This window comes from Hippoglossus hippoglossus, chromosome 9, assembly GCF_009819705.1.
Source record: "Hippoglossus hippoglossus isolate fHipHip1 chromosome 9, fHipHip1.pri, whole genome shotgun sequence".
Lineage (NCBI taxonomy): Eukaryota > Metazoa > Chordata > Actinopteri > Pleuronectiformes > Pleuronectidae > Hippoglossus > Hippoglossus hippoglossus.
The window spans coordinates 21,185,609-21,206,537 of record NC_047159.1 but is presented as its reverse complement, the minus strand read 5'-3'; the positions used below and the strand labels follow the sequence as shown (position 1 = coordinate 21,206,537).

At 40.9% G+C, this 20,929-nt stretch overlaps 1 protein-coding gene across 2 annotated transcripts in view; it reads right to left on the bottom strand.

Moving 5' to 3' along the window:
- Positions 1–20,929, bottom strand: part of LOC117767942 (leucine-rich repeat transmembrane neuronal protein 4) — a 44,684-nt gene that overhangs the window by 23,217 nt on the left and 538 nt on the right. The window contains exon 2 of one of the 2 annotated variants that reach the window (XM_034595903.1): positions 19,313–20,853. In XM_034595903.1, coding sequence (XP_034451794.1) covers positions 19,313–20,853 — 1,541 coding nt within the window. Of the gene's footprint in view, positions 1–19,263; positions 20,854–20,929 lie in introns of both variants that reach the window. The other variant, XM_034595904.1, reaches the window with a different exon arrangement.

Here is a 20,929-nt window from a genome sequence, read left to right as displayed (position 1 = left end):
TGATTTTTCAGTTAGCTTTAGTTCTTTAAGAGTCCCATATGTGCGGTTACTTTAACCGGTTACACTCTCGCCCTCCACGGCTTACATCTATTTCCAGTCAGATTGCTCGAAGAAAGAAACGTAAACGCGTTCGTGGAGCAGGAGTCCAGCAGATCCCTGGTCAAGGAGCGGCAAATGAAGGACCTTGAGTTATTTACCTAATGGAAACACTGTTGCTAGTAACTATAAAGTCAAGATGAACGCCACTCATTTCCCCCTGTATTTTACGGGAACAGAACCAACAGCAAAAGTAACCAAAATCATGGTGGAACAATTTCATTCGTCATCGCTACACCTGGCTTTCTATTGGTTGGTGAATTTTGACGGACATGGTGAGCAAAAAAATCAAAGCGTAGAGGAAGAAAATCTGAGAGCAGCGGAGAAATCCAATAACAGACGTTTCATGCAGAGTACGAGGAGAAGAGCTGTGGCTGAAGTGCAGGAAATCTAAGCACAAGCAGGATATATTTGAGTGTGAGCGCAGGGTTTTGAGTGAGAGCATTACAAATTCTGAACATGAACTCAACAAGACCTGCTCTCCAACTGAAAGACCACGCTCTTGAATAAAGATAGAAAACAAAAAAAACATAGAAACACTGCAGTTTTTCAATTCGCCAAAATCTAATTCTGAACAATTTTCTGTAAGTAAACTAACAAATAACAGAAATGACTGGGTTATACATAACATGCACTGACAAGATAAATGGTGATAAATGTGATACAAATTTTTGAAAATACTTAATAAACCTGAGACACCTCCAGGTCTCCATTCATCAATGACTGTGTAGCTGACACTACTTTCAACAAGTTATTATTCTCACCATGTGCCATCAGGATGAAGTATTAGCCCTGTCTTTCATCAAGGACTCGAAGAAATCAAACACTCTGACATCTTTGTAGTCCAACAACAATCCTAAAAACTTCAAGGCTCGATCCCGGCACAGGCGTGAGTCATCACAGACTTTATTCATTTGGCAAAGTCTCTACACCCTTGATATCAATCACTTCAGAAAGACTAATTAGCCCTGTGTTCTTGGCTCTAACCGAGCTAATCAGCGATGGGGAAAAGTTCGACAGAGGTGAACTGACTCATGCTTTTCCCAAGTCACAAAATCCAAGTCGAAGACCAAGGGCCTGTCCCAATTCACCTCTAAGCCCTATCACTTGGCCCTATACTCATTTTTTTTGCACGTAGCCGTGAAGGGGTAGTGTTGTTCCATTTCTCTATGTGATGGGTAGTGGCCCTCTAGCCCTTCAAACACCCCTTCAGTTGTAGTGTATCCAGGAGCCCATTTTTTAGGGGTAGACAAAAATTTCAGAATGCTTTATGAACTGATGAAACAAATCAACATGGCGACTGGTGCGGGTAAAATGCTCTTAATGTATATAATGTTGCAAAATAATCATGAATTTTTTTAAAGATCCACTGGTCCATTTTAATCGTTATTCACGTCGTCAAACAAGATGTAAACAGTCTGAGTGAGAGTAATGAGTAACGCTGACTGTGTATTGATCAATAGATCAATCGGTCCCATCTGTCCTGCAGATGTCAGATGTGTCACTATTTTAATGTTGGTTAATTAACGTTGGTTGATATTGTCACTGGGATAACGTTGGTTAGCTGCTGATGACATAGCAAGTGGTATCCCAATTCATGGGGAAGATGTTCTTGCCCTCTCCCTGTTGTTCCTCTTGGAGGGCGACACTCCCCAGCAATATCTAGGGGAAGGGCTAAGGGAGAGGTTAAGTTCAGGCCCCAAGTCCCATGTCCACGTAAAAATCACTCGTTTAGTCAAGTCAAGCCATAATAAGATAAAGTAATGGAGCTCTGCAGAGATGCAGCTAATACTATTTGTTGCTGCATTTGTCAAACCAGGCTGATTATCTGTGTTTGGGTCGATGATGAAACATTTTGGTGTCAGCAGTATATTTTCAGACAGCAGTGCAGACACTAGGACACGAGGTGAGGCTTGTTATCTTAGGAACATAAAAGTGTGTCGATAATTATTTGATATTTCCATGTCTTGCTGCCGGTGTGGCTCCAGACCCCTAACTCTATTTCGATTAAGACATAATTCTATTCCAGCTAGCCTTTATCATGTGAAAGATGAGTTTGGTCTGGGTAAGGTGCATATAGCTGATGATTTGTCCCTGAGAGGAGATAAGTGTGGACAGCCATTTGTCTCTTTCAATCCACTCCAAGTCGTTGCATCTTTTTTGCTGTAATTTCTTTGCTCCCTGTTAGCAGGAAGATAGAAACGTGGGGGTTTGTGCTGTATCCTCACATCCCCTGTTCTGTACAGACCGACCAGGACATGAACTCTCACTAATACCAGCTGTGCTGGATGAGAACAACAGACTCAGTTTTTTTCCACATTTTTTATCTGATTCTATTTTTTCAAAGATCACTGGCCCCAAATGGGTGTTACTTCACTTTCATGAGTGAACTGTGTGGGAGATGGACACAATTTGTCCACCACTGCTTTTATCTGAGCCTTGTTAGACAGACCAGACATTTGGCTTCATTTCTGTCTCAATTTATCTTCAAAACTATCAGCACAAACCAGATTATAACACTATCACAAGGGCTGCAAAAACATACAGGCTTGCACAATATTTATCTGCACGTTTTATATGTTGTTACTTGGTGTTTTCTGTCTCCCAAAGCCATAGCTTTTCTAATAGTTGTCTTCCTGTTAAACTGAGTTTTTCTCTCTCCACAGTGCAGCCAAGTGTTTGCTCGTTGTGGGAACTGTTGGGTTTCTCTATAATTTTAAGATCTCGACCTTACTATGGTTTGTGCCATATGATAATGCATGTTGTATTTGGTGCTACACAAATAAAACTGAATTGAATTGCATTCATATTTGTTGTCAAAAATACATTTCCAGCATGAGAGCATTATCTGCTCTCACCTTCCCGCGTTTTCTTCCCAAGATGCAAATGTGTTCGACTTGGACAGTTCAACCTTTCCACAATGACAGTAAACATCTGTTTTCATTGTACTGCATTGTAAGTCCTATCCATGTCCAATGGCTGGAGCCAGTCCCAGTGTGCACTGAGTAGAAAGGAGGAAAACACTGTGGACAGACCTCTTGTCCATTGTACACACACACACACACACACACACACACACACACACACACACACACACACACACACACACACACACACACACACACACACACACACACACACACACACACACACACACACACACACACACACACACACACACACACACACACACACACACACACACACACACTTGGCTCAGTGTCAGTGTTTGTGCGGGTGTTTTGTGAATCCATGATGAGATTCATGTCCACTGTGTGCAGAGCAGGTATAGTGTGTGACATCAGCTCGACATTTACATGTGTGTTCTGACATGTTCATCAGTGACAACAAGGAGCGCTGTCTGTTAATATTCATCGTGACAACCATTTACATGATGAGAAAAATCCCTTGTAGTGTGCTGCTATTAAACAGCTGCATGTCAGAGGTTATAGATGGAGGAGAAAACAAAGAGGCAGCGATGTGGACGTAGCTCCACTGTTTGTTCTGCTGCTGTGTTACTATCAGGAGAATTCACATGCTGAGTCAAACACCGGTGCAGACGCAGAAACGCCTACAAACATAAACCCTTTTAACACCTACGCTGATGAGTATAGCACAACACAGGAGAGGAGTTACTTCTTAAACAATATCACATTATAACAATCAAATGTGAATACTGATTGTATTCAGTACTGAAAATGACTATGTCAGTGACGACGCACAAAGAAGAAAAATCATATAAATGTTTGAAATCTGCTAGAGTGTCTATGCAAAATTGGAATTATTAAACACAAATAAATGTTTAAAACCTTATTGGAAGGGGATTTTAAGGGTTCTGGCAATTCACAACTGTACTGGAGCTCTGGCTGCACTGATTATAATCTTACCGGCACTTTCACAAGTGAATGGAAAAAAGCGTTTCGGCAAGTGTAACCGTTGGTAATAGAATTAAGAGAGAGAGGAGGAGGAAAGAGAGAAATTCATGAGACTGAAAATTCTCTCCATTCAGCATCTTTCAAGTACATTAACAGGAACATGATGAGGTGTCAGCTGGCCCTTTTGCCAACACTGTCCAGGGTTCCCAGTATCTGTTGCCGTAATTGTCACTGGTAGTGGAAAAGCAGCAGGCACCAAACAGGACACTATGAAGGGTTTATTCATAATTTTCATAATAAAAGAAAAAAAGCGATTTTCTCACATTGCTATGATACGTAACGGCCGCCCGGCCCGCTTCACGCTACTCTTTAGTGATGAATGTTACTGTGATGTGTGTGTGGGTGTGTGTGTGTGACTGAGCCAGTCAAATCCTTCATGAATCTCTGTGACTTGTGGTTTGACGTGAAGCAGATTTAAATTGAAATTCCGCTGCTCCTAACAAGTCACATCAGCAGCCATGTTTTCTGCTCACTGGAGACATCTAAATGCATGAAACCCCTTTATCGTCGGCTTGAAGTGTGTTGTAAAACCCAAATGTCAAGTTGGAGCAACAGGAGATATTTTACAAAGAGCTGTAACAGACCAAATGTGGCTGGAAAAACATTATGATTAAAAGAAGTGTGTGCACCGTAAAGTTCTGCAGGGACAATAGCTTCTACGATTGATCCAGTAACATATTTAACAAGACATGAGAGCGTGAATTCAATATTTGTCTGATGAACTTTGACAGTCGATCGGAAAAAACGGGTTTAGGTCAAAGGAAGAGCAGAAAACCCAGAACAAAAGGGCTTGGAAGTCATTGCATTTGAGGACAGTGTCTGTCTAATACAGCTGGTCTATTACAAAAAAAAGGGCCTGAAACAGCTTGACAGGTGGATAGAAAAAAAGGAGAATAAACTACCTCTGGAGCAAGATAAGCACATGACCTCGCCGTTCTGCCACTGCGGCGAGTTCACACCTCTGTGCTCTGTAGAAATGGGGATTGACTGAGATCCAAGAGCCACCAAAAACAGGGAGGTTTCAGTAATGTCAAACATGCATAGGCCGAAAGATCAATAAAAAGTCCTGATCCCCAATTGATGAAATGCCTCTCCCCCTGGCTCCAGGGATAATCTCAGCCACTGATTTATCTGTGGTAGGAATGCTCTGCAGAACATGCACTATCCCTGCACTTTGTTCTCCTGTGTTTAGATGTGTGTGACACATCCCAATGAGATCAAATTTAACACAAAAATCACACACAATGCATGTTGAACCAATCGTTATTTAAAATTATGTTTGAAACTTTAATCTGACCTGTCAAGTCAACAACTACTTATTATTTTAAACAGAACAATGAATGCTGCCAAATCTTTTAAAACATTAAAAGGACATTACTGTGTAACAGTTAGTGATTTGTGATGGTTTGAGGGCGCCTTGACAACTGAAACACAATATTACGCATACTGGGGGCGTCAGATCAGGAAATACTTATATGGGTCATTTGGAAGATAGTGACAATTAATATATTTTGTTATTCAGTTTTGGAAAATTGTCATTTTGTGGCCTGTCTGGCATTTGTGTTATAAAGAAGACAATCCAACATGTGCAGTACTGCGGCACACAAGCACATGAAGGAAAGAAATATATTGATGCAATTTATTACTGGCACAGTTAATGTTCACACTGGCTATTTACAAACAAACATCTTTACAGATGAACTTTCACAGACTGACAAGCAACATAGAGGACAGTTTTGCTGACTGTCATCCTGCATCATCAGCGGTGCATGGATCCAAGTGGGGAAATCAAAATAGTGACTGGCAGCTACTTTCATGTTTTCTATTTACATTCTCGCTGGTGTAACGCAGAGTTCACAAAGAAATTAGACTGCAAATAAACCCACGTTAAGAACAGGCAGAAAAGGGACGAGGTGTCATGTACAGCAACATCACATGAGAGTTACTGTTGAATAGATGTACCACAGACTTTTAATATACTTGATGAATCAGAAGGATAAATGTTCAACGTAGAAGTTTAGTCTTGTTTGACTGTCATCTGTAGTTCAGCTCTGACATGAGTTTAGTTAGTGGCAATTTACAGACTGAACTATCTGTGGCACAGGGTTTTCTATTTTAAATGTATTCCTGAAGTCGACTCCATGTAAAATGAATCTTATGAGCCTTAAATCATATTCGGATTCTATTGCCCACGGTGAAGTTGTAAAGTAAAGCATGGCATCAATTCTCTAGGTTCACTTTAGGAAATGTGACACTTTCAAAATCTATGTAAAGCGATTACATCTTTCAGCATCAGTGTTTGAAGAGTGGCTCAGAAAAACTGATATCCATTGCATCATTTTGATGGGAAAAATGCAATGTGGCTGACTTCTCCTTAGAACCAAGCTCCTTCTCTACTGGCTCTCAATGTTTGGAATATAATCTGAACCATTCAGCAGAATTAAAACCAAATGGAATTTTTATCTAAATTTTTCACTTTCAAGTTAATCTGATTGTCATGTCTTTTTTCAAGTGGACCGCAGTTATTAAAGCTTTTTAACAAAGCCTCAGTAATAAATAACTATAGGTCCATATACACCTATGTTTGCTTTTTTAAGATAATTGAAAAGGCTGTTCTTCAGGAACTGAACAGATTCTTGGCACAATTAATTTCTCTGCTTTATAGTCGGAAATTTCAATCACACCATTCCCCTGAGACGACACTAAAAGTTTAAATTGTCTTCTAAATAAAATATTTGGGGTTTTGGTATGACTGGATCTCAGTTCTGCATTTACCATGGTTGGCTGTAAAATACTGCTTGTCGGAGTGCAGAGTGGGTGGGACTTTCTGACACTATTGCTTAATTTGTTTAAATGTTATTTCACAGAAGGGACTTCTCTCTGCATGTCAAATACAAATCTGACGGAACACGTATGGAGTGCCTCAAGGGTTAACTCTCGGACCTCTTCTATTCAACATCCACATGCTCCCCCTTCTTTAGACTATAGAATGTTACAACACAACATATGCAGATGACATACAACTCTACATAACAGTAACACTCGGTGATTACAAACCTATTCGCCAAAGTGATGCATTGAACAAATCATTTACTTGAATCTTTTGCAAATGGTCACAGATGAACTGCTTGACCGAAATATTTTTTTTCTTCATAAAGAAAAGAAAATGAAAATCACTTTGAATCCATCACACTAAAATCTACAAATGAAGCCAAAATATTTGTGAGGTTAAGGGCCTAAATTTCAATCAATAAAGCCAACCTACCACTACCTTAAGTACAGTGGCATGAATTAAAGGGTTTCTGTGTAAACATGTTTTCATGTACTTATTTTCAGTGGGCTAAACTACTGGTGTATTTAGAGCTGCAGCTCACACAGAAAGAAGAGCACATCACTTGTCCCTAAATCACTGGCTCCCTGTGAAATCAGACTGACTGTTAAATCCGGTTGCTAGTCTATAAGGGACAAAATGGTCTCAGGCCAAAATACATCCCTGAGGCCTCAGGTCGACTGGCACAGGTTTACTCAGTGTTCTCCGGATCAGACCAAGCAAGGTGAAGCAGCTATTGGTTTATGTGCTCCCCACCTGTGGAAGAAGCTTGCTGAATACCTGAGGTCTGCTAAAACTCAGCTCATTTAAATAAGAGCTTAATTTTCTTGTACTGACGCTCTCCAATATATTAGATGCATAATTAATAACTACTTATTTGCTTCAGTTTAAATTAATTCAAATGTTATTTATATGTGTTCTTAATGTTTTATTACCTCCGCCATGATATAGTGCGTTTTCGCCCCTGTTTGTTTGTCTGATTGTCAGAAGGATAAAGCAAAAACTACTGAACAGATAGAGTTCCATGACATTTGGTGAAAGGATTGGACATGGGCCAAGGAAGCATCCAATTTTGGCGTGACATTTTCCCAGGAGGGATGTAGCCTAATAATTGCCATTGTAGATTTTAATGATTTAGTTTCAATCGTCTTTTTAGATGCTATTTTAATGTCATCTTAATGTCTTGTTTTTTAATGTTTTTCTATTCCTCTGAAAAGCCTTTTGAATTGCCTCGTTTCTAAATGTTGCTGTTACATGTTATAAATACACTTGCCTTGCCTTGATTTCAGAGTATAATGGCAAAAAATGTGCTTGTCTGCAAGATAATTGTCTGCTCTCCTGTGTGTTAATTAAATGAGTCCCTTTTGCAAACTTTCCTCATCCCCTTAGATCTTTGCTTTCTGACTAAAGCACTATACTATACACTGTATATATCCATGAAAGTACTGTGGAGAGGAGCATACAAATTAGAAATTCTGCCGGTAGTCATAGCTTTCTGTCTTTTCTCTCAGTCTGTCTACATAGGGCAGTTTACCGGGTTTGATGCCCTGTTTTTTTTCACTGACTGAGGACTGGTTGGAAGAGGACGCTGCTGAACAAAACACAGCAGTAAAGCATGGGTTAGGGTACCTGGGGAATGGTGAATTGAGGAGAAAGAAAGCCTAAGAGTCTGAACTCAGCTGAGGTCTGTTTAAATTCTGCTCAGTTTAAAGTCTTCTTCTGCACCGTGTTGATAGTGCTGCTTTTCTTTTCTGTGGAAGACCAAATTAAGCATCATTGACCCAGGATGGAGATAAACATGAGTTTAATATTTGCCAAATGCTTTTATCCTGCTATCTGAAATCCAAACAACGTTTTAAATTTGGAGCACTGAAAACCCCGGCTGATCAGAGTGTATTACATGCCTTTTAGATAGGGCAAGTAAAAATATTCCGCTGGAACAAAGGGCTGACCCATTTGTTTGATTTGAAAAGGATGCATTGGCACACAGAGTGAAAACGGAGAGATGAATCCCTCCTCTCCCTCCACCTGTGCACAATACGTGTCACAACAAATTATACGGCAGCAAATATTCAAACATCTCTACAGCACTGTCATTTTCACACAGAAATAATATGTGACACTGGCAGCATCTCTCTGCTTGAGGCAACACACTCAGATTGCTGCGAAGGCTTTGGAATGTCTTTACATTTTAAAAACAAGACTGAGATTAAAGGTTTGATAAATTTGGGGAATGAGGCTGGTTCTTGCCACCTTGTTTTATAGCCACACTAAACCCACACCAGCAGCACTGGATCTCTCAACAACTATAAGACGGATGATCATGACATTTTGTACAAATATTAAAAGATAACCAAAGGATGAATCCTAATGGCTTTTCCTCTAGCATTCCAAGACTGACATGTCGTTTTTTTTTGTGTGAAATGTCTCCACTTTTATGACTTTAGAATGGATTACACTGGTGCAGCATGAATTATAGTAACTGCTACCTGCTAAATTTTTAATACATCACCGGGCATCATCAGGTCAGCTGGTCAAATTGTCCAATTATTAAAATTATTATTACTACTACAATTGGTTAATTTAATTATTAGCGTGCACATGCGCTATAAGATGGGGAGCAGCTGAGCATGTTGTGGTGCTGACAGTTAGCTCAGTTGGGACTTTCTCTGGACTCTGCCTTTCACATCTGAACAACGCAGCAGGAGAGTGCCCCGGTCAGACGTGTTCTTAACCACAGGAAAATGTCTGGAATATAAAGCACGGTGTCTTCGTAGAACATGCAGGAGGGAGGACATGACGTATTGTGACATGGAAATCGTGTGTTTTTGATTCAGCACATCAGGTCTTGTCATCAAAAGCTTTCGAACATCATTGTCTCTCCAAGTTGTCATATTCATCTGTGTCTTCTATGTGTATATGGCTTCCTGAGATATTGTATTCTTTTTAGGTTTTGGGTTAGTTAGTTTAGATTTGCGTCGGTCGCATGTTACAAATGTCATCAACATGCCGACTTGCTTGCTGTGAATTCTCCAGACATTCACCTTCGGTATTCTCACATGGGCTTTCTTGGACATGGGAGAATGTCCAGAGCAATTGACTCAGACATTTGGGTTCTCACATACAGCCCCTCTGGATAATTTCAGGAGAATGGCCACAGTTCAGTTCATGTATGAAAGCAGTATTTGTCTTATTTAAGTGTTTCTTAATAATTGTTTTAATTTTCGATGTACCTATACTGCGAAGAACGCTGTCACTAGTCAGTAGCAGAAAAGTCTCAGCTTATTGTGGGGAAATCTCTCCTCACACATCCAGCTGCCTGACAATCATTCACAGGAACTCAAGGGCAAGTTGGCCAAGATGCTACATCATTTTCAGACTCACCATTTTGTCCCATTTGACAGGCTGTGTTGTTGTAGCAACACGACAAAGCTTTTAGTTTCAGGGGAAATCACAATAATAATCTTGTGGACTCAATATTACATCAAAATCCTTCCCAGTGGAAAATATAAAAGAAACTGTAGTGTCTCTCTACTGAGGGTGGAGTTACAAATTACAGTCTACTAACTTAGTAGGACAAAATATGCCAAGTCAACGCTTCATTCTCCTATAAGTGTCACTTTCAAGTTCTTTTGTAGAGAAAGGAAGCGACACAGTAGGCAGAACTACCGCTTCTCAGTCAAATTAACTTAATTACCCTTGTTAAATGATTTATAATAAAATGAGGAGCTAAAAAGGCAGTAACTGCTTCAAGGCGACTTGAAAAATGTACATGGCCGCTGTGACCATAAAACAGCATAAAATGTTATGTTTAATATTTTCATGTTATATTATTCATTCTGTCTGCAGTGCCTGACTTTTCATAAAGTGCTAGATAAGCTGTCAAATCCCATTACAGCAAAAATGCAACTGATTGAGTGAACAGAAGCTTATTTCTGAGGGAATCCAGGGCATGTGATTACTGATTGATAGATCCGCTGTCATAATGGGACACTCGATGTGGGATTCAGATTTCTGAGGATTTATTAGAAATGTACACATTTTTGCAAATACTTTTTCAAAGGAAAACAAGGTCCGGACGACCCAAGAGTTAAGATAGTTCTTTTGTCCCTCAGATCTAATTCAGACTGAAGACTTAATAGAAAAATCCTCCCTTGGATACACTTATACTGCTATCTACCGATGCCCAGTGCATGCCAGGAGTAATTTAGCAATAAGGTGATGTAAATTATTTTCCACGTACCCAACTTCCCTCAACCCCCCGCATCTGCTTCACCTTCAGTTAGTGACTTCCTGCACTTCCTAAATGCCTTTCGACAACCACCAGAGAGTGAGCGTGAGCTTGTTGTATTGCGCTGTTTGTTTTGGACAGAGATTATAGCAGCAGTGATAGCATATAGCGAGAGGAGCAGAGTCACACCCCTCACTCACACCACAGCATACGATGATGCTACATTACATTGTGGTCTATTGAGGCAGCCGTCAGAGGAGAAATTGGTTTCTGGGCCTCTTCTATAATGCATTTCACTTTTATGATGGATTGTTGAGTGCCCGTGTAAAATTGTGAGCCAATCTTTCAGTGTCTGACACGAAAAACTAGATGTTCACCTCTGAAGTTATAGCCAACAGGAAATTTTGCAGTAGATGAGACATTACGTTTTCAAACAGGAAGATCTGAACATTGTATATTCTTTAGCAGCAGAACATTAAAAGTGCTTGATGAGATGGTTCCTGTGAGGGCAGGTATACACTGCAGTGTTAGGCTGTCCCAGATGAAAGATGACCAATGTCAAATAAATGTGGCAGTATCCATCGTTATGGAGCCACACACGTTTACAGATTGGCCTTACAAGTTTTTACAGATGGCCATTGTCACGGTCTTGCAACCACAGATAGCCTGAGACAAAATTATGGTAGTGTCAGAAATTTAGTGTGACCAACTCACAATGTGCTGCTATGACCTACGTCGATTAATCAACCAATGGGAATGCAGCATGAAATGACAAACTGAATGATGAAAGCCCTTTTCCCTATAACCATATGAGGGCCATGACCTGGTCCACATTATCATCCTCCTCCTCCTTATTCCTCAGGGAGGAGTTGGAAAAATGTAGTTTGACTCTGCATGCTAATCTGCACAAGCCACCAAACTGTAACTATACCTCTGACAATCAGTCTCATTTCAGCCATGCTAGGGACGTGTAATAATGGATGGCATTGTTGATCAGCTGGACAGTCGAGCACTTCATATGCACTCATCTATCCCTGGATGGGTTTCCAGCACAGACATTCATGGAGTCAAGTGGATGAATCCTAATGACACACGGATTCCTTGACTTTTCATCTATTGCCACCAATTCAAAGTTTTCATTTATCCAGTGACAGAGCTCAATGTGGATAAATCCTAATGTCGCAGTGTAACCACATTGTTTTATCTCTAGTACCAACATGAGGTTGATATTTGAGGTGCCATTAGATTGAAAACAGCTATAATAAGGTGTTCTGATCACTCTGGTGATCCCCTTGGATTGACGCTTTTATCACCACTTTTACTTACACTACACAAATTCAGTTTGTCTAGTTTTTTAGTTTATGATGAAATAATTGTAAAACTAATGACGTTCCCATGAGAATAAACTATACCTGTGTTGAATGCTAAATGTTAGCATTCAAACATTAGATGGTGAACATGATTGATACCTTCCCCATGTTAGCTTTTTCATTGACAGCACACCAGCATTTAGTCAGAGCATGGCTGTAGACTTTCCTGCTCATCACTTGTTTTCAGTGACGCAGCCACATGATGATGTGCATCATCTGTTCTCACCATCAGAATGTGAGATTTTCCCTTTCAGAAAGGATTTCCAACAAAAAAATTCCTGCAATTAACGCAAAATTGTTTTTTGCTGGATTCTTTATTTCCTGAACAAAATGGCCTTGAACACAATAGAGCGGGACGTTTATTATCACATTAAATATTCATCAGGGTTTGTGTGTGGCTGCAGGAGGGGATGGCCACTGGAGATTGTGTGATGGCAAAGGATGAATTAGTTTGATTTATCTCATGCTCATATTCATTTATACCGAAATTAGTTAGGGTAAAAATAGGATGGATAAATTTCATTTCATAATCTCATATGTTTTTTGTTTGTACATTAAATTATACAGTGTAATCCTAAAATGTACTGACTCTCCTGCTTGGCTGACAGAGAAGTTAATTTCATCTGGGCTTAAGGTGATTGTTTGATATCAAATGCATATCAGAGTTAATGATGTTGTCAATCAATGCTGACCTCAATTTAAAACGGGGGTTTGGAGGTCGACAAAGCCATGACTTTCATTTCTTTTTCCTCTCAGCAGCCGAATGTTTTGTGATCTACCTTCAATCATCGCTCGTCTGGCTTTAGGCTCCTGCAAGACTCTATAATGATCAGTCAGAGACACAACAAACAAACAGCAGTTCATCGTATATGTTCTGTAAATAAGTACATCTAACCCAGAGTGAAATTCAATAGTGTGTGTGTCGAAGCGTGGAGGAAGAACATCATATTTTCTGCCTGTGCCAGAATAAGCTATTAGTAGGCCAAGACATGTGCTACGAGTACATTTTAATATGAACAATAAAATTTGAAAACATCAATTGGATGAAAGAGGAGCTGCTTTGATTCATTATTATGAAACAACAGAATTGTCATATTCATTTTAACAAGCCGTTTTAGATTACAGAGTATTATTTCACAGATCTTGTGTTGCCTCTTCTCGCTGCTGAGTTCGTTATATTTATTCCACCTCCTCACCAGAGCAGACATCACACCTCCAAAAGGAACATCTGTCAAAAGTCTGAATCATACATATTGTAGAGTATGTTTATCTGGCGGAGATTTGGCCCCACGCACACAACAGCCTGAGAGGTGCTTAACACCAAAGGTAGGTCTGAGGTCTTATTATAAACATTTGTGCTAATGAATCCCACTGCCACGTTTTAACACAGCATGAAAACACAGCCTGAAGGGGGGTTTATTCTGTATAAATTCAGCTGTATGAAAAGGTCTGGGCACCTCCACATTTTGTTGATTTCCGAAGTGGAGTAAATACAACATCTGCGGCATTAAAACATTAAAAATTAGCTTTTTTGGAAGAGACTCCTCATGCTGTGAACAGCATCGCCCGTCTGATTGTTAAGCATTCAGGACACAGTCAAAATTATGCATGCCTGCTTTTTGTTGATTCTAGTTTAGCTCTGAACATCCTTCAGCCTTATCTACTGATTCGGAAAATGAAAGGGATGACAGATTATTTCAACCCATTTATCTTTAAATGGTTTCTGACAGATCCTATCCCACATGTTAAGGTGTTATGTAAGGTTAAATCAATCAGAACAGGTGCCCTCAGTTGTAAACAGATGATTGTTAAGCATGTACACCCCACTTCATATTTTATACATTAGTGTGATGCTATAACCACCTTATTTTGGATGTGAAAAAAGCTTAAGAGATGGTGTTTGACCCTCGGGAAGTATGTGACCATAACCTGGTGATTATCCACAACACTTCCATTAATCAGGTATTTTTCCAGTAAGTGTCTTGGTCTCTTTATTCATAACTTAATTACCTGACAAGCCCGGGTTGACAGCCTATGCACCAGGCTACAGCACAGGTTGCAAAATTTAAGAATACTCTGACTTTGTGGGATTGACCAGAAAAAGGTATCTGTCCATCAGGCAGTCTTGGAAAGCCTAATCAGGTATGGGATACAGGTATGGCATGGTAACCTCTCAGCAAAGTTAGCATCCATGCTTGTCTTGTTCAGACCCCATGAAGAACACCAGCCCCTTCAATCTGTGTGCAAGCACTGAAAGGTGCACAGAGAATACTGGAATATCCATTCTATGTCCTTCACTCTGAGTACGAGCTTTTGCACTCTGGGGAAACCCAAGTGGAGACTCAATCATTTTAAAGTCATTTGTACCTTCTTCTATTAACGTCTTAAATAGCAATGTCATAGTTTGAACCGTAGAGGCAATATTGTCCCCAAAGACATGGTGTTAGAATGGAGAGGTTCTGCAATATCTTGTCTTAACGTTTTGCAATATTGTTTTCACTGATGGCACTTAAATGTAGATGCATATGGAATGTGGCTGACTGGTCACAGTTGTTGCATAGAACTACAGAAGACCATCCAGAATCGTATTATTTCTTATCCCATTGCATTGCTTATCGTATCGTCTTGTACATATCGCACTGTAGCGATTTTTATCATATTGTATTGAACATATTGAATTGTACCAATTTGTATTGCATCTTATTGCATAAGACCGTATCACATTGTAATGTATCACATTGTATCGTATCCTAACCCTATGACGTGTCACTTTTGTATTGATTGAAATAAGAGAAAACTGCTTTAAAGTGCCCACTAGGCTGTTATTATTACTGTTGGACAGAGCCATTCTACCTGTTTCCCCATGTTTCCAGTCTTTGCTCTAAGGTTCAGTAACTGGCTGCTCGATGTAGCAACACATCTACCAGACACATGAAAGAAATATCACAGGAAAGAAACTGAATAAATGTATTTCCCCAAGTGTCTAACTGTTCCTTTAAACGTTAAAATATGAACTATAACACTGAGCCTGTTGCTGTCAAGAGCAATTTATTTGACTTGTCTGCCATATAAATATAGATATAAATATATATTAAACAAAACAGGAAAAAAATCCATAATTATATGCATATCCCCAGTGCAACAAAGCACCTCTAATCAGTCTGATGTGCTTGATCATACACAGGAATCTGTTACAGGGATTAAGTATGTAAGTGTAATCACTTAAAAAATGGAAAGGGATACAGGACAAAAAAAAATGATGTTGTGTAACAGCCATTTCAGCCTCTTAAAGTGGGTTTCTCCCTGCATTTATGTTGCAGTAGAGTTTGAATCAAGTTGACCAAAGCCCATTTTTCACAAAATCATCAGGCATGATAAAAGCTAAGTAGACTACTTCTCTGGGCCCATGGATCATTGCCATCCAGTCTTGCAGTTACAGTAATTTTCAATTCCACCAAAGAAGAGGACAGCCAAGAAAAATTTGAATTAATGGCAAAAGATATAGCTTTTCCACAGAATAACTAAAAACAAAGATGATGAGTCGTTTTTCATGTAGTGTGTGTGTTAGCTTTCGTTACAGCAGGATGTTTTGCAGCGCTGTCATTACAGTTGTGTTGAAGCTACACCAGTGTGTCCCTCAGCTCATGGTGTGTTGAAAAAGGACACACCCTTCTCAGACACTCTCAGACACTCATGTGGTTACCCTTTACTTGGCAAGTGAATGACAAACACTGAAAGCTGTCAAACTCACGTCAAATGATGGAAGCCTGCCTTCTGTGCATTTACGCCCGATGAAGTGCAAGCTGCCATCTTGGCAAGTCGAGGCAGCGTATTTTGATCACTCATCGCTCTCATTCCTGACATTATGAAGACAGCCTTCATTTTCTAGCACCTAAAAAATTAAAACAAATGTTTGTTGAATAAAATGTACCCACAGCTGCAGGAGTTGTCCGGGCAAACATTCCCATATGTTTTTAGAGGCCATTAGTTTTTAATATAAACAGGAAGGGGACACTGGGTGTAAATCAGGAAAATGAAAACTAATGAATGCATGATTAAGGCTGCTGTTGGCCTAAATTATTTTAAAAACTGCTCGTCAGTGTTGACATTAGTGCACTTAAAAACTGGCATTATTAGTGGAGTCTCTCCGTCTTCTCTGTCAGTTGCTTAGATGCACCAGCAGTGGCCAAACTTCCTTTCTCCTCACTTCATCAGCGCTCTCACAGACCACTTTAATTATCTGTGAGCGGATCTCCACACCTTGTTAATACTTGAATATTCTGCCCGACCACTTGAAATGTCTTTGGCTAAGATCGTTGGGATTTTCACCTTAATATTTTCTGAACTAATTTCGCAGGGGATGATCTGTGGGTGGATGACAACTGCCGCAGCTGCTCTGTGAGCACAGGAGTGGATGGCATACAAGGCAGAAATGGGGCTCTTTTTAAAATAATGTGCCACAGGAAGACAGTGGAAACCACACAGTTCAAAGTGTTCATCAAAATTTCACACTCGGCGAGCTCAGTTTGCAGCATCCAAGTCAACCTGCTGAGCGGTGCTGGGGGGAAATCTATAGAAACAAATTAACTCCAAGTCTGTAGGTCTGGGCATGTGCAGATGATAACGGGCTTAAATTACAAAGCTCTTTCTCCTAATTGAAAATGCAGCTAATAGCATAAGTGCTGCTATCTGGGATAGCAAAAATAATGTGCAGGGGGCTCGCCGAGTTTAGGAATTCACAAAATGCCTCTGACTGTGGGGTTTGAACTACGGAGCTGCTTTTTTCATACACTCCATCTCTTTCACTTTCATCTTTCTCGACTCTCTCTCCTGCGTGCCATTCAATAAAACCTAAAACTCCTCTCGTATATCAGAAGAGATTGTGCTGCACTGTCCTTTATCGTGATGCAAATAACCCTCGACACTATCACTGCACATCACGGAGTTCTCCTCTCCTGCAACCTCTGCTGAATTCTGGTGCAAGTCGCACGACTTACACACACGACACTGTATCGGAACAAATAATGTCAAACCCTAACAGTTTGAAAGTATAAATGCATCACTCTAAACCTAAACATGCATAAAAACCTGATAGTGGTTTTACTGTGTATTTGTACTTTGCATTGCGGTGTTTGGCACAAAATGTAACACACACTGAAATAAAAAAAAAATCCCATTACATTTTTAACAACTCAGGCGGCTCCCTTGAGCTGTAGAGGGCAAGGAATAACAAAGCAGAGGAAGTCTCGGCTCCTTACCTCTGATGGGCTATTAGTTATTCTAGCTAGTGGAAGCCCCATTAGGTCTGCCATTTAATGCTCCCACGCCACATTCTCTCATGAAAGTTACAAGATTGATAAGCTGGCCATCTCACCTCAAGCTTGTTTGAGAAACGCCCTGCCACAGATAATCTGACAAAGAGCTGATTTAGCTACCTGTGTAGCTCGCGGTATGTGACATTACTGAAAACAATGGGACATATTTGTGCAAGACTCTCCAGTGACTTCAGGGGGAAGGACACAACAAGAATGTAAGTGGTGCTTCAGCTCGGCCCCCTGACGTAGAACATATTCTAAAATGATTTATAGGGTCCACGTGGAATATAGGAAATGAGCTGTATGGCAGTGCGAGATAAAACTTTGTCTCTGAGCTGCGCTGACAGATACAATGGAGGAGAAAGATGTCTCCCGCACTCCACAGCGTGTCTGGTTAGCCTGACAAAAGGTGCAGCTACGATTCCAGTGACACTACATCTTTCCCAATGCAACGTGTCCTGTTAATCACACTTAACCATACTGCCAAATGGAAAAAAAAGCAGCCGGACAATGGAAGACAGATGCATGGAATTAGATTTTTTTTTAAAGGAAAGAGTACACAGGCAATAAAAAAAAAGCCTAATTAAGCATGAGCAAATTGATTAGTCTTTCTGTCAAGGCTTTGTGTCTCAATCCCTCCTGACGTACAGTGGCTCAGAGTCACTCATGTGGAGTCTGGTGTTAGAGTGAGAATTTCAATTTAAAGTTTCACTTGTGTAACTGAATAGTTTCTTTCTCTTATACTTTCCAAACAAAAGTTGTTTGTAGCTGCAGTAGCACAGAAAATCCAGACGGAAATCGAGCCCAAATGCATAATTTATCTTGTATTTGGCTTCAGGCCTTCAGAGCGTTCTCAAGCCTGCGGTGACTGTTTGAACTTTGTAAATGAAAATAATCACTAAAAGCTTAAGTATATGATTGCTGGAGGCAGAAAAAGCAGAATGTGGTATACGATCGACTGGTGCAATTGTAAATATTCATATATTTAACACAATACAAAACAAATATCAAAACTCACATGACTTGTGCGTTTGCGCTTACAGCTGCTGTAGCAAACACACAGGATAGGAGAGGACCACCTGCACGGTGACTTGATCCAATACATTTTGATCATTCTGTTCAGGACAGCAAGCCATTTGTGAATAAATATCAGGCTGGCCGATAATACATAGATTCATCAATGAGCTCTTTTCGTGTCAGGAATGAAAAATGAACCTACTTTGTGTATAATGCATCTTACTGTATGTAAGTTATGCAGGGAGAGGAGCTGCCACTGCAGTTTCGGCTAATGGGATTCATATTTTAGCAATAAAACTGCATGATTCAGAACAACAGCTGGGTAATCACATGGAACTGAACAAACCCAGCATATTGCGAAGCAAGTCACCATGCACTGACCTTTACCTCCTAATCCCAAAAAACAGACAAGTGCAGAGGAGGAAAAGTGAAAAAAGTACTTTTCTCCACAGATCGTTGGGAAATTTACCTCTCATGCCTCGCAGTGGAAATGGATTTTTGGAGGGCAACGGTCATACCTCGCATTCCCTGGAGCCTGAGATGGTGTATGTGTAAGGTCCTGTCCCATTAACCAGCACATCCATAGTCTCTGAGTGTGAAGGTTTGTAGTCCACATAGTACTCTTGCAGGGGGGAATTAAGGGAGCGCTCAGTCTCCCGAGCCTTTTTCTGGCGCTTTTTAACAGTTGAGCGCTGCTGAAGCTGCTTGATACTGCTGGGATAGCGCTTCCATGAGACATAGATCACCAGCAGAATAATAGCCACGGATAAGAGGAGAGCCACGCTACCAGCTATGATCTTGTGGAAGGACACGTACTCAGTGTCTGGCAGGGGGATAGTGGGGGAGACCTCGGACGGAGCTGGGGAGTCTGTCCTGTTCCAGGTCAGCTTCTTGTCCACCACAGACAGCGTAGAAAGAGGCAGCAACTCGGCTGGAAACGCAGAAGTGAGGGGCGATGTTGTCGAGGGGATGGGACTCGGTGTCGCTGTACAGATTTTATAGGTGTCCACCACATCAGTCACTTTCTCCCCTTGTGCCTCCTTAGGGTCGGCACAAATCAGAGTGGTCTCCTTGTTACCCTTAAAGGCCTTGAGCCAGGCCACCAGGGGACATATGTTAGGGTTACAGTACCACAAATTACCAGCCAGACTGATGGTAGTGAGGGAGATCCAAGTCTCCGCCGTCTGCTGAGACACATTGGTGAGTTTGTTGGAGTCCAGATTAAGTGTCTGAAGATTAGGGAGGCATTGAAATGTACTTGGCTCCAGCATTTGGAGTTCATTTCCCGAAAGATCCAGCTTTTGCAAGGAAGTCCACATCCACGGCAGGCCCTGGGTTAGCAGCTTGATACGGTTCCATTGTAAATAGAGCGCCCTCAGGTTAGTCAGGCGAGGGAAATGAGCAAAGTTTATCTTTGAGAACTGGTTGTGCTCCAAATGAAGCTCGATGAGTTTAAGGAGCCCTGCAAAGGCATTACGTGTGAGGCTCCGTAGCCTGTTGTAGCCGATATCAAGAAACTCCAGGTTGCGACAGTCAAGGAAAACTCGCATTGGGACAGTTTTTAAGGAATTTGACCTCAAATGTAAACTCTGCAGCTTCCGTAGACCCACGAACTGCTTGGGTTGGAGAACCTGCAGTTTATTGTAGGAAAGGTCAAGATTGCGTAAATTGGGAACGTCATGGAAAGTATTGTTTTCTAGCTGTGTGATCTTATTCGAGCTCAGAATCAGTTCTTTGAGCCTGCGTATCCCGTGGAAAGCCTGGCCGTCCACAGCATTGATGTAGTTATGGTCAAGGTAGAGCCAAACCAGTTGACTCAGCCCTGCAAACTGGTGAGCTCTGAGGTCCATGAGGCTGTTGTAGCGCAGGGACAGACCCTGTGTGCCTACAGACACATTGCTTGGCACGTCACGGAAGGCATTGGATTCGCAGTATATTATTTTCCCATCACATCTACAGCTCTGGGGGCAGGGACGCTCACGGATGGCGCTTGGAGCAGCGAGCAGCCAGGTGGGCACCACTACTGTGAATACAAGCCATCTGTAAAGCATGGGAAGTCCTGCAGACACAGAAAAGTGGCACATTTGAGAGCATAAACGTGGAGCACAGACTAGAATAAGGGAGAAATGGATGAG